General features: G+C 43.3%; 1 protein-coding gene across 4 annotated transcripts in view; it reads left to right on the top strand.

Annotated features, from left to right (window-relative positions):
- UBR3 (ubiquitin protein ligase E3 component n-recognin 3) overlaps nt 1-14,894 on the top strand; it is a 102,938-nt gene that overhangs the window by 73,444 nt on the left and 14,600 nt on the right. For 2 of the 4 annotated variants that reach the window (XM_075284175.1, XM_075284173.1), the window contains 4 exons: nt 1,200-1,406; nt 3,686-3,822; nt 7,476-7,561; nt 13,754-13,859. In XM_075284175.1, the coding sequence (XP_075140276.1) occupies nt 1,200-1,406; nt 3,686-3,822; nt 7,476-7,561; nt 13,754-13,859 (536 nt within the window). Of the gene's footprint in view, nt 1-1,199; nt 1,419-3,685; nt 3,823-7,475; nt 7,562-13,753; nt 13,860-14,894 lie in introns of all 4 variants that reach the window. The other 2 variants (XM_075284174.1, XM_075284172.1) reach the window with 1 other exon arrangement.

Below are 14,894 nucleotides of genomic sequence, written 5' to 3'. Positions count from 1 at the left end.
ATTCGGACCATTTCCAAGGTCTGCGCTCTCAGGGGGTAGAAATATTGCAGTCTGAAACAATGTCAAAGACACACAGAGCCCCTGCTTTTACTAGACACATTTCTGCTTCTGAGAAGGGGCTTTGTTCATTTTGCCATAATTGATCATTCAGGGGAAGGGCGAGAGGGGCTGGAGGAGCCGTCACACGGTCAGGATGACAGAGATACCATTGGATAGCATTGTACAATTTGCTATGTGGGGTATATAAATACCAGACGCAGAATTCCAATGTTCTCCAATTCTTTCCATAACCAGCTATTAACCTGAATTATTTTTTGCTAAGAAAATGTGCAATTAATATAAATGTCCGTAATCTTTAATTGGTAAGAAACCAGTTTATGCTGGGTTCACACCAGTGCCCGATCTCCGTTTCCGGGTTTCCGTCTTATGCTGACAGAAGACGGAAACCTGTCAGACCGTGTCCGGCCGTGATCGCCGGTGAGTGTTTTGTGCTCTGTGCGGCGAAACCGCTTTTTTTTTTTTTTTTTTTTTTTTTAACCGGACACAAAGTCCTGCACGTCCGACTTTGTGACCACTTAAAAAAAAAAAAAGTTTCACCGCCGCGAGCACAAAACGCTCACTGGCGCTCACGGCCGGACACTTCCCATTCATTGGAATGGGTTTGGAAACTTTCGGGCAGGAAACGGAAACCTGCAAAACGGAGACTGGGACGCGGATGTGAACGAGCCCTTACAGTAATCATCCTCTATAGGCAGCCAGAATGTTAGCAGTCTGTATAGGGAATTTGTAGCTTTATATCAGAACATGGAGCTCTGTCCACTATAATTGTATGTAAATGGGATTGTCCAGTTTTTTTGATGTTGATGGACTGTCCTCAGGATAGGTCATCGATATGACTGGTGGGCGTCCGACACTCAGCCCCCACCAATCGGATATTTACATCCTACACTGCATTAACTAAGTGGGTGGAGCCAACTCATCTCGTATTCAAGTGATTGAGAAGATGAGCTGCGGTAAGTCAGGACGGCTGATCAGTAGGGGTGCTGGGTGTTGAACCCCCAGGGAGGAGATATACTGAAATACCTGCTTTATACATTACAAATAGAAAATACAGGGTATATCAGTGAACTGTGTATCATGTTCAGATTATTTTTTCCTTCTATTGCAATAACCAGTGTATTTTATGTCTGTTTTCCCAGAACGACCAAGTCCTGCAGGGATTTTCTGTTGACAAAGGAGAATTTACATGTCCTCTCTGCAGGCAGTTTGCAAACAGTGTCCTTCCTTGCTTTCCTGGAAACAGTATAGAGAGGAGCCTGTGGCAGAGTCACGCTCATGGAAACAAGAACATGAGGGAGCTCATCAAAGAGGTGGAGGAGCTTCAAGAGCAGCTGGGAACTTTCCCAGTAAGCATCAGTGTAAGGCCGAGATATCCTTGTTACTTCCACTCACCCATCACCCCATCCTTCACTCGCCATCATTGATATCAGCGTTGGTGTTTCTAGTACCCATTTGTAGTCTATATACAGGATTGCAGTCCGATTCTTGGCACTCCCACCAATGGAAGGGGCTCATCCTCATTTTTTTTTTTTTTTTACCAGTCACAGCTCCATACATTTGATAGTGGCCATGCCCAGTACTGCAATTTTCACAGCTCTGTGCCATTCAAATGAATGGGACAGAACCTACTATATCCAGCACAACCACTACAAAATGTACAGAAATGTGCCTGGTAAGAATTGAATTGACATGTTCAATTGCAGCACGTTGCTTATTTACCTCCATGTTCACCTCTGATGTGCTCGCAGCACTTTAGACTGTTGCCACCAAAGGACTCCTAATAAAGCAGTAAAATGCAAATAATGCTGCAATTGTTTTAACTCTTTAAATGACCAAGGTGAGTCACCCTAGACTCTATAAACCAGACTTTATGTTGCGGAAATGCCATTAAAGCCCTGGGTATGTGCATAAGAATTAGCCTCATTGTCATTCACTGGAGCTAATCCATGACCTTTCCGTGCAGGATCTGCAAAAATAATATAAATGCTCAATATTTCTGTGCAGATAAGACCTAGATTTTATCAATTGAATTTGGTTTTATAAATATGGGAATGTGAGTGGATTAATGAGGATGTAGGCCCAAGATCCGCATCAGATCCCGGACTTGTTGAACATGCCCTTCGTTTTGTATATGTTGATGTGTGAAACACTTGAGGAATTAGAGGGCTACTGCAGGCATAATAAACGATAATTGATGACTTATCTTTACGCTAGGTGGTCAATTGAAGATCAGCAGGGGTCCCAGCGGTCAGACCCACACGGATGTTTAACTGATGACTTATCCTTAAGATAGATCATCAATCATTATGGCCTGTCTGAAGAGGCTGTAGTTTTTGGGGAAGCGGTGCAGTCTCATTACTACTTACCAACACTTCTGTATATTTGTATAGGGGCTGTGTTCTTGTAACACAGCTCGTCCCCATTCACTTGCATAGGACGGAGTTGCCAACAGGCTGTGTCACCGATTACTGGGTCATGGCCTGTGATGTGAAGCAGCAACGTCGCTTCCAAACAATTGGTCTCAAGTGTTTTACCCTTAGGCCCCGTTGACACGGGGCAAGAGGGGGTGGGTTTGGCACGGAATCCTCCTCTAAATCTGCCCCCTCACAATAGAGGTCTATGTTCGGTCTTTTCTCCGCTAGTGGTTTGTTCCCGTTAACGGAAAAAAAGAATCGAGCTGCCCTTTCTTGAGGTGGATTCCGCCTCAGGAAACCAATACAAGTGAATGGGAGGCGGAAAACCATTTTGCGGCTTTTTAAGGTCCATTCGCTGTGAGACAGTTTTTCACCAAAAACCGCCTCAGTGTCAAAAACCGCTTCCTAATTCCTGAAGCGTTTTTTTTTTCCAGACCAAATTCCGCCACACCCTATTCACGTGTAAACTAGCTCTACTCCAGATAACCACCCCTAATGGCAGACAAAGTGTGACAAAATGGAAGATGTCACTCAAGCAGTGGAAGGCAGTAGCCGGGTAGTAGTTAGGGACGATTATCTAGAACCGAAAGTGAAGTCCCAGCAAGAGGAGAAAGGCCCCTAAAGTCCTTTTGCAGATAATTTGCGCAAGAATAAAATCCTGATTTTCATGAAAATGGAGCTGCAATGCAGAATCAGAAAGGCATCTTTGGAAAGTGTAGAATCCACCCTACGAGGTATGACCATTAGTTTGAGACCAGTCTCCTGCTGACAGACTCCCTTTTAAGAATTCCCCTTTTAAAGAAAAACATGGCTGGTTGGCTTTTTTAGTTTAATCCTACAAAACAGCGGCCTATTGTCTATGGGTTGTGTCCTACTTAGGCTCTATTGAAATGAATTTGGTTCCACTTCAGTATCAACATAACCTTGAAGAAATCGGCCATGTTTTTCTAATTCTGGCCAGCCCCTTTAAGTTCCTGTCCTGGTCTTTACACCCCAGGAAACCACGTACCAATTCATAAAGGTATCATCAAGGATACCTATATCTATACAAGGATGGCCGGGTGTCATTCCACCACTTGGATAGAGCCTGTCATTTCACGGTGACTGGTGTATTTCCATTATTAATTTTAGTTGCTTCTTTATTGCTCTCCTCTGATCCAGTGTTTGCCACATTCAGGACTTGTACCTTACACCGTGTTCTTTGCTTTTAGTCGGAAACCAATTTAAGCAAAGAAATGGAGGCGGTGATGAAAGACATCAAGAGCGCTACACAAAAGAAGTATACAGACTACAGCAAGACGCTTGGCTCCCCCGACAATGACTTTCTTTTTATGTACTCAGTCGCTCGGTGAGTCTCCTATTCACTTTGCTCTTAAAAAGCCTGGTATTGCTATTACTTGGCACTTCGCCCTGCGCTTTAGAATAGTATCGAGTGTTCTTACATGGAAGGGTCAAAATGTAAATCGCCTTGAAATGATTTATCGCTTTCTGTCGATGTGAGCTGTGGAATAACCCAGGGGTTGGAGTTCTCGTTCCAGCCATGCTACTTGGTGGCCGGATCCAGGCCAAGACCTCTGGGTGCATTCCAAGCGTATTCGGTAACATAGTTGTGAACTAGATTTTTAGGTTGAAGTTTTTAGGACAAAATGTAAGGTTTTCAAGAGTCATTACACCTTATTGGGTTTTTTTTTTTTTATACCTCTAACCTCTTCACAACCAAGGACTTTGGCTCCAAAATGCCATCTTTTCCCACATCATATATTGTTGTGGTGATGCTTATGTGATGATTCCCCTTCACCTCCTCTGTCTATATACACTGCCCCCCTCTTCATCCTTTGTGTATATCCAGTGCTAACTCCTTCTCATATGTGGTTATTCAGTGCTAACTCGTACTCCTTTATGTATATACGGTGCCCCCTTGTCCTTCTCCCTATGTATACAATAACCCTTCCTTCTGTGTGCATGTACAATGCCAACACTTCCTCCTCTGTGAGTATACTTTGCTTCCTCTTCCTCTTGTGTGTGTATACATACTCTCTGAATCCCATCGCTCTGTGTGACCCATGGTCCTGCAGTCAGGCCTCTGCACTGGTCCCAGTAGTTGATGCAGTTCGGGAACAGTTTCCATCAGTAACTTGCAATAAAGTAGCCAGAGCTTATACAGTGCCTATTGGACTATCTATGCAATGTATGATAACACTATATCTTCCAGAGAGGCTCAATCTGTGATGTGGCCTATGGAGTGCGGTCCCAAGCAGACATCCCTATACTGTGGCGTCCAATTGCTCAATTACCTAGTGGGACTATTTTAGGTGTTTTGTTCCTTTTTAAAGGGATCCTATCATTGGTTACCCTTTTTTTTTTCTCGATAACACTTAGGAATAGCCTTAAGAAAGGCTATTCTTCTCCTACCTTTAGATGTCTTCTCCGCGCCACCGTTCGGTAGAAATCCGGGTTTTCTTCTGTATGCAAATGAGTTCTCTTGCAGCACTGGGGGCGGTCCTCAGCGCTCAAACAGCACTGGGGGCGTCCCCAATGCTACGAGAGAACTCTCCAGCGACGCCTTTTTTTTTCTTCTGGAACGGCCTCATCCTGTGTCTTCTTCCGTCCTATGTTTCAATCTTCTAGGCCTCGGGCAGGGCTGCAGTAAGCTGGTGTAAGCGGCCATTTTCTTGTGGCCCGGGCATGCGCTGTCAGCTTTACCCGAGGCCTAGAAGATTGAAACCCAGGACAGAAGAAGACGTGGAGAGAGGCGTTCCGGAAGAAGATAGAGGCGTCGCTGTAGATTTCTCTCTCAGCATTGGGAACGCCCCCAGTGCAGTTTGAGTGCTGGGGACCGCCGCCAGTGCTGCAAGAGAACTCATTTGCTTTCTGAAGAGAACCAGGATTTCTGCCGAATGGCGATGCGGAGAAGACATCTAAAGGTAGGAGAAGAATAGCCTTTCTTAAAGCTATTCCTACGTATTGGGGAGCAAAAAGGGTATCCAATAATAGGATCCCCTTTTAAACTAGATTCCATATTGCAGTGATAAATACAGATTTCTACTATGAAGCTTCCTTACCTCTGCGCCCTTAGAAAATAGCACGCGATCAGTAAATTAGTCCCTGAATAGGATAGCGTCATCTTTTACCGTTTTTTATGAATTTTTTTTACTTTGCCATAAGACTGAACAGAATTAGAATTTTCCTTTCCTTTCAGTGCTACATCTCTGATTTATGTGCTATCCTGGGTTTATAATGCCGAACATAGGAAAAAAAATTCTTATAAAAAGCTTTAAAATCTGACTTCTCACTTGTAAATATATATATACCAATTCTAATTTTCCTGAATGTATTTAGTTTGTTGCTAAATACCAGAAAATACAGTATTCTGCCCATGTGCAAAAAGAAAAAAAAAACAGCCCTCATTCCTCCAGCAGTAGATGTTTTTTTTTCGTGAGCAGCGCGAACCGCCTGAGGAGCGGAAAATTCCTAGCAGACAGATGCCCTTATCAGCAGAAACCAGATGCAGCTCTGAGCCGGAGTATTATCAATTTTAAATTGCTTTTTTTTTTTTTTTTCCTTCCAGAAGAGTAGAGAGGATTAAAACATTCCTTGGAAAATAGGTGGCATTAGCAGCAAAAACTTGTGATGTTAATACACGGACGCCATCTTCCTTGATAGACATGGAGGAAAAAAAATTATATATATGATCGCTTGAGTAAATTTTGTTGCTGACACAGGTTTTCAGACCCAGCGTCTGCATTAGTTCGGTTTCTAAGCTTTTTAAGAAGCTTAAACGTTAAATGAGGTCATGGGGGTCTCCTGATGATTCGCGTTACATTCGTATGATCAGGACGTTGTCATTGTATATTCTAGTAACGTCAGCATGACAGTGCCAAAACGTCATTGTTTTTTTGTTTTGTTTTTTAAATATTTTTTTAGGTCATTGGATTGTCTAGGGTTACGCAATATTAGAATTTTTCTGCATATAACATTTTACCATCATTAAAATACTCTCTAAACCCTTTATAGGCTGCTGGAAGGATAGTTAGGGACCATACTTGTGAACATAGGAACCATACCAGGCAGTTTTCTCTGTTCCCCCTTCACTGAGAAGTCCACCCTCCATCTGTCTTGAGATGGACTGTAGGTCATGTGACTCAGATTACTCCCCTCTATAAAGGAGGGACCAAGGTATATTTCCATCACATCAGTACAGTTAAGTACTTCTCTATATATGTCCTGCATGATCCTGGGGCTGTTTCTGAATGAAACCGAGAAAGTTATGGAGCAGCTTCTCCTTAAAGGGTTGTCCAGGATCTGAAGATTTTTTTTTTGATAACTGATGACCTGTCCACAGATTAGGTCATCAGTATCAGATTGGTCGGGGTCTGACACCTGAACCCCAAACCAATCACCTGATGCATCCTATAGAAGCCATATACAAAGTATATGTCCGGAAGCGGCCCTGCTCCTATTCAAGTGAATGGCTGCAGGCATAGTGTATAGAGCTCTGCCCCAAAAACACTGGTACTCACTGTGATGTCATCACATCGCGCCTACAACTCCTGGAGTTACATGGGCAGAATGGTGAAGCAGGGAACGGATGGCTCCTGGTTCACCGTTGTATTGAAGTCCTGCATCCTCCGGCACACAACTCCCGCTGACGGGGACAGCGGGACAGGACCTGGAATCTGGGACGATTGGGAGGTATGCTGTAGCTGTTGGCCACCTCCACTAATAAATGGTACTCCGAGGAGAATCCCTTCCTCCAATAGGTGCAGTTTCTACCCCTGGGATGACTTGGTTATGGCATAAATATCTTTGGAGAGACCTCCTGTTTTCTTATTGTCGACACCCTCTAAACCTTACTTTCTATGTATTCTTGGTCATAATATGTCAGCCAGTGCTCCATACATTAACATTAGCTAGAATTTCTGCAGTGCCTGTTATACCTACAATAATGTAAATTGGAGTCAACACTCATAAAACCCACAATTTTTTTTCCTCTAATTACAGAACGAATCTGGAACTGGAACTTGTCCATCGTGGAGACAACCTGTGCTCAGGAGGGGCGAGCGCTGCTGGAAAAAGATCCTGCTTAAGTATGTATGCTAAATGCAATAAAAATCCGGTTTTATTCCTATAGATGATGTAAAATTGGTTTGTCGTATTATGATAATGCTCTGTTAATTTGCTAGCCCTACAACAGCATATACAAGTAGCTCACAAGTCATTTTGCTGGTGGTAGACGCCCATTAAAACTAGTGTTGGAAATCTTTAAGCAGTCTTTATATCCCCCCTTTATATCCAGGTGCCATATTTTCAATGTATGTATGCCTAGCCTAAGGTGCATGCTCATGTAGTGGTAGCCAGTGATAAATCTATGACTAGTAATGGGGGTGCACCCACAAGTTTGCAGTATGTAGGAGCTGGATTGTTTGGCATACAGCTTTAACCCTCATCCCTTTTTTGGCCTCCTTCACCCTAGTGCCTCTATCATTTGGGTAAAACAGCGGTTCCCTGCAGACTCCCATGGACCTCAGACTATAATGGGATCCATCCAGTTTCATACTGGTTTTGTCCTCTGTCCACCGACTCCGACGCACGTGCACCCAGCCTTAGTTAGGAGAAGGAACTAAGCTCCTGTAAGATACCACTGGTGTCTTAGTTCCTGGGAGGAAAATGGATCTTTTTATGGGACTGCTGGGAATAGCCAAGTCCAGCCCTCTATAGAACTGAATTGAGCAGCAATGCGTGATCTGAACACACAGGTACATTCCTGATCCTGTGGTTGGACCCTGTCACATGGGTAGGGACCAAATTGTGGATTCGCTGGGCTACCACAATAATTTGGCTAGGAGTGTTTTTCTAGGAAACTGCTTGGTCTTCACCCACACAGGAATTTGGTCTTTCCTATGGGGGTGCACCAGGCTGCTTTCTCCTCAGGCGGTCCTAGTTTGGTAACAGCAGGAAGTCTGGAGGCTACATGTGTCAGGAATTAACTGCATAAAGCCTAGGGCCGAGCAGGTAACCGAAAATATTGCAGAAAGCCCAGGGCCAAACAAGCATTAGTAATATATCGCAGAAAGCCCAGGGCAAAAGAAGCATTAGCAATATATTGCAGAAAGCCCAGGGCAAAAGAAGCATTAGCAATATATTGCAGAAATCCCAGGGTCAAACAATTATTGGCGCTATATTGCAGAAAGCAAAGAGCAAAACCAGTATTGAAGATATATTACAGAAAGCCCAGGACCAAACGGGTATCGGTGATATATTGCAGAAAGCCCAGGACCACAGAGGGCTAAAGCAGGCACAACAGGACAAACATAAAAACAAGCAAAGTCTCCAGCAATAAAATAACAGAGCACCATGCATGCAAACAGAACTACCAAACAAGACATACGGATACCAGAATGAAACTGGATACATGCAAAGATCACAACACACTGCTCAGTCAGTGGGTCTAAAAGACACAGACTTGTATAAAAGACACAGACTTGTATAAAAGACACAAACTTGTATAGTCTCAGACACAGGGGTAGATGGGAGGAAGTGAGCAGGTGCAAACTAATAATAAGAGCAGGAGCAGAACACAGAGATGGCAAATAACAGACCCCCACTGTGGATGGGGGAATTTGTAACACCTCCACTACTCATTCAAGCAGTTTCACATTTACAAGATCTGTCCATCTTTTATACTTGAGAATAAACGCTGGTCATCCTCTTCCCGTTCTCATATTTCTAGTTTATTTTCTAGATTCCCTTTCGCTGTTAGGTAAAATTGTTCTAGCATTGCTGCCAGTGACGCCCTTGAAATAAAACACTCCGGTGACCTCCACGTCTCGGTGTTGCTCGAGAGTCTATTTTCAGTCAATTAAAAGCCTTAGAACAAGACCCTCCTCCTCCGTAGGTTTGGCGGCAGCGGTAATGAGGTGTCTTTACTGTGATTAAGCACAGCACTCCATAATAGTCTTGTAAGAAGTGTTAACTTTGTCGATTAGATATTGCATTAAACGGAATGCAGTGTCCCAGGTGAGCTTTTACAGCAAGAAGCATCAGGGAAAACGCTGGGAACAAATAGGTCAAGTACTGTTTTAGTAGATTGAGCTATGAGGACGGCTCCACTCGGGAAATGTAAATGAGGAATGATTGATAGAGCTGCCTATGTCAGCTCCAGAAGCAATGTGACAAGGTGAACAATGGTTCTGCCCACTGCATTTAACGGCTCCTGTTCTCAGGAGTGATGTCCGCCACTATTTGCGCAGAATTGTGGAGGTTTTCTAACTTCTTAAATGAAAACTGGGATTGAAACTTGGTGACTGTTCGGAAGAATTAGAACCATGAATGCGCCCTGCATTCTCCACCAAAATAACGGACGTGATGAATTCGGTGAAAACTGATAATAGACCACAAATCAAATCCCTTTGACATCAATGGGATTTTTGACGGATCTGTTAAACAGTCTTTTGATGGATGCTACCAATGGACGCTAACAGTAGCATGAATGCCCCCTAAAGGTACACTTGTATGGTGCAGAAACTGCATTGGAAAACGTGTGCATCCTACCTGCCAACGGAAACAAGACTGCATGCAGTTTGAGTAGATATTTCTTAAGGCCTATGGAAACCAAAGAATCACGATATGACCACACTGTAGGTGTAAAGGTTAGCGCAAACTGAACGGGGAGGGATGATCTCTGCTGCGACGAGCAGGCTTATGGCCGGAGCCACACAATCCCTGATCACTGTGGATAAGCCGCCATGAAATTGTCACCGGTTAACCATATGCCTTCTGCAGTAGCAGCGCCGTGGATGACATTTTCTCATCCGCATGCCCAGACTAAAACCCACAGCACAAAGTGACCTATGTAATACATGAACCCTCTGCAGGTAGGCCAAATTAAAAACCATCTGATTTCAGGGGTCCCCTTGCAGCGGGAAATTTGACATTGTGTTTGTCCGGTATGTCCGAGTACCTCAGTGTTCTCATCTGCTGGAAGTAAACTAAGAAGATGATTCCTATTGTAAGACCACAACCAAAAATCTTGAAACCAGTGAGGGATAAGTAAAGGAAATATACCGAAAATTGTACAAATTTTCATAATACCAACAATAACTTATATCGTGCCGAATCTGTATTATTCCCATTTATTATGACATTAAGATCTTAAAATACTCTAAAAACAAAAATCTAAGACTCATATATGACTCATATAAGACTCAACAGATATGTTTGTGAAGGTCACCTTGGGCTTAAGATGTCTGCTGCTGTGAGCATCATATTGATGTGCAGATGTCTTCGTGGTACATGTATTTTCTATAAAATGTCAACCGTTGTTGAAGATTGCGTTCTCCAAATTGACAATCTTATAAGGAAACTGTCAGCAGGTTTGAAGACCCTGAACCACCAGCCTGATTTTAGAGAGTGTCCCAAGCTAGTCCCCGCTAAGTCTGTCCATGTGCGTGTACTCTTAAGGTCTTTTATTAAGATATTGGTGGAGACAGTTTTCACAAAAACCTACTGCTGCTTTACCCTGATGGTGCATAAGACAAGTGAGCCCCTGAAATAGCAGATGCATACAGAGCGCAGCAGACCCCATTCATTATAATGGGGTCCATCGCTTTAAAACTTAAACCAGCAGAGGTAAAAGTCCTCTGTCCACCGATTTCTGATGGTCATTGCAATGGAGTGGTGCGGTCTCAGCTCCCTGGAGCACAAGTAGGAGGAGAATTAATAAAGATGGTAACGGTCGGAGTCGCTCCTAAAATCCCGCCCCCAGTGCACCAACTGCCTCATTTGCATAAGACGTCAAAGACGTCTTCTCCAAATCTTCAAAGTGACATACATACCAGAGATGTCATGTTTATTACTGTAACGTGCTCTGTAACTGTATGGCGGTGACCACCTTCCTCTACAACCTACAAGGGTACACTCCTGTGGTACAGTATAGGTTAGGTTCACACTTGCACCAAGCTCTTCGTTGTTCGGGTCCACTGAGCCCTTCCACTAAATCAGAAGTTACCTGCACACCCCACGAGAGACTATAATTGGGTCTGTTGGGTTTTCCCCCGGTTTCAGTATAGGAGTTTTCTCTCTGCCAATATTCATCAGACTCCAATGCAGATGTGTACCTACCTTTTGCAGTTTTAATGCCAGTTTCTTAATTGTATGTGTAAAACACATTTATGTAACATGTTTTATCACTAAAATTTAAGAAAATGCACCAAGTGTAGCATGAAAACGCAAGCAGTTTCTCTAATGCAGGTTTAAAACCGCATATAGGCTAATTTTTGTGCAAAATAAGCCCAAATTCTGTCACGATACTTGCAGAAGATCCACCGCCCCTGTGGTCCACAACACGTAACCCAAGCCTTGGTGTCAGGCAGCATTAACATTAGTGATATCCTATCCAGTAGTGATAATACTAGTTTGTGTAGTTACTTCTCACTCATTGCAATATTGTGTGCACTGGCCGCATTTTATACGTTCAGTCGACCCCAGACTGTTTGCGGTTTAGTGCTGACGCTCCACACTAGATGGCAGTGTTCACCCTCCGCTCAGCCACAGATCCACAAATAAAAGGACTGATGGAGCCTCGGAGGACGGGAATATTTATAGACCGCTTGTGGCATGAATGTCTGCATGCAGAACGGGAGACAGACTTGAACTTTAGACATTTTTTTGCTTGAAAGGTCACATTGGCCATAATAATAAGGGCTTTAGTTTCTGTGCCCCAGTATAATTGCATGTATAAACATGAGAGGAATTTGGCGGCTGATGCGCGCTTCATCTTTACATGAATGCAGATTAAATAGGTTGTCAGAGTCTTCACGTGTCAGACTGATGGTTGTCGTCATCAGGGCTGCACATGAAGAGCCCTGTCCTTCTGGATTTCATACTGGTTTGACGTATACGTAAACCCCTCTGGCCAATATTCCGACTGCAATCGTATATTTCAGGGATCCTCCAGTATTAGATTCAGCATAATAGAGTACAGTAAGATCTATAATCTCCTTCACTGTTTGTTACTCTGCAGCACTTTCTACACGATTCTGCTGAAACAACCAGTCCTGCAGAGAACACAAGGGGTTAAAGGGGGATGTCCAGGGTTTAGGTTTTCATGACCTATCCTTAGGCATTTGACCCTTGCACTGATCAGCTGTACAGGGCTACACTTTACACAATACAGGGCCAGAGGCAGTATATGTGCCCGATATAGTGGCCAGGTGCAGGTACTGCGGCTCAGCTCTCATTGATGTCAGTGGGAGCCGAGCACCAGGGTACCATACCGGGTCCAGAACAATTTACTTCTTAGCCAGTGTTTTGTATGGTACAAGCGTCAGAAGCATCCCCATACTGCTGATCATTTGGGTACAATCTGCCTAAGGCTAGGCCGTAGAAACTAAATCCTGGATAACCCCTTTAACCCTTGTGATGTCTGCAGGAGTTGTACAAGATTGATGTCGTCAGTGGGATCATGCAGAAAGTACTACAGAGTAACAAACCATGAAGGAGACTGTAGGTTGCCTATATGTTAACCAATCAGATATTTATGGTCTATAAGACATAAAAACCTAAATCCTGGACAACTCCTTGAATCTCCTGTTGAGCTGCTCCAGTCTGTGTCTATTTGTTGGTTAGATGGTATCAAAAAAGGGGCAAACTCAATCTGGAGTGGGTGTAAAGGAAAGTCATATACACCTATGGCCAATGCTCTGTTGTACAGCCCTGGTGCTCTGCCAGGATTTGCTTGTTGCTGAGGCCATAAATTAATCTCTGTAGTCTTGTGAGCTATTCTGCTTCTGGCATGGGAGGTAAATGGGACCGGGACTGTACCACAGATAGCTATGAATTTATTTATATATTTTTTTAAAATATATTTCCTGGGTTACCCCTTTTTAATGTTTACTGCACAGAGGGGGAGAGGCTCCTGCTGCAGCCAGGTTTTTTGGTGAAAGTGCTGGGATTCTTTGCACATTTTCTGTTCTTTTTATTACTTTTTTTTTTTTTTTTTTTTTTTTTCTTTAACATTTATAACAAGACAGACCCTGCCAATAACACGCGTCTTTGTCTCGGATAAATGTGTATTTTTGAAGGGGGAGATACCGTCCACTATCTACTTTAGCTGCAGTAGAATTGATGGCGCAGGTCCGCATAGATGTTGTTTTTTGCCAGCTCTTCTGAAAATGAGCGGGATCCTCAGACAAAACTTACTGTATGTTTATAACCAGCTGAATTTACCTTGGCGTGCTGCCCTGGCAATGCTTAACACAGTCTTTCACTTTCTTTTGCAGACCAGCTCTTCCACGTTTTAGCCATGCACATGAGGCTGTACAGCATTGACGCCGAGTATAATCCATGGAAAAAGTTAACACAACTTTTGCCAAAGAAAGATCCACAGTAAGTGTTGTGGTTTTTTTTTTTGAAAAAACTACCTTAAGGATTTTGAGAAGATCCAAACTTTTGATGTGTAGCATGCAGCCATGGCTGACACTTCTATATACACTGGATACGGCAGTAGGTCTTTGTGAAAGCAATCGCTAATTTGCAAACCAAAAAGTTTAGAGTCCAGTCATGTTTTTTTTTTTTTTTTCCCACTCTCTATTTGAATATGAGCCAGAGTGTAGTCTTATGTTACTGACTTCACAGCTTTACTGTGAAGTTACGTGCTCCCCTCTGGAGTACTGATCCCTTCTCTGCTCTGCGCAATGTTTGCTGTATAAAGCAGAGGTCAGTCCCACCGCGTAGGTCTCTGTGACTTAAATCGAGGTAATAATAATCTGGCATTGAGCGATTGATCTCCTGTGCATCAGAGAAGAAGCTATCGCTTTAAAGGAGAGCACATAACTTCACAATAAAGCTTGTCAGTAAGTCTTTCAATACCTTTACATGGCACGCAGGCTGGGTTGTTTTTGTTTATGCTGGCGGATATATTTATACGGAATGCTTATTTATCACTTGGGATCACAAGGCAAATTTTGTTATTTTAAAGGGATCGCACCACAAGTATATAAAAATAATTTTTAAAATTTTTTACTATTTTCATGGTAAAAATTATCAGGTAAAAACGTCTGATATTTATTTATATAATATGGCGCTGGTGCAACTGGTATTAAAAGTACATAGCACAAAGGGGCAACACGGAGGCTCAGTGGTTAGCACTGCAGCCTTGCAGCGCTGGAGTCCTGGGTTCAAATCCTGCCAGGAACATCTGCAAGGAGTTTGTATGCTCTTCCCATGTTTGCGTGGATTTCCTCCCATTCTACAACAGACATACTGTGGGGAAAAAAAATGTACATTGTGATCCCTATATGGGAAAAAAGTACATAGCACTGTCTGTGTCCAACCTATGAGCTGAGTGCTGGTGGTCGCACATGCTCAGGAACATGTGCGACCACCAGCAACATCTCCACAGTCAGAATACTAAGAGGACGG

Source organism: Leptodactylus fuscus, chromosome 8 (genome assembly GCF_031893055.1).
Source record: "Leptodactylus fuscus isolate aLepFus1 chromosome 8, aLepFus1.hap2, whole genome shotgun sequence".
NCBI lineage: Eukaryota > Metazoa > Chordata > Amphibia > Anura > Leptodactylidae > Leptodactylus > Leptodactylus fuscus.
This window is presented reverse-complemented; position numbering and strand designations above follow the sequence as displayed.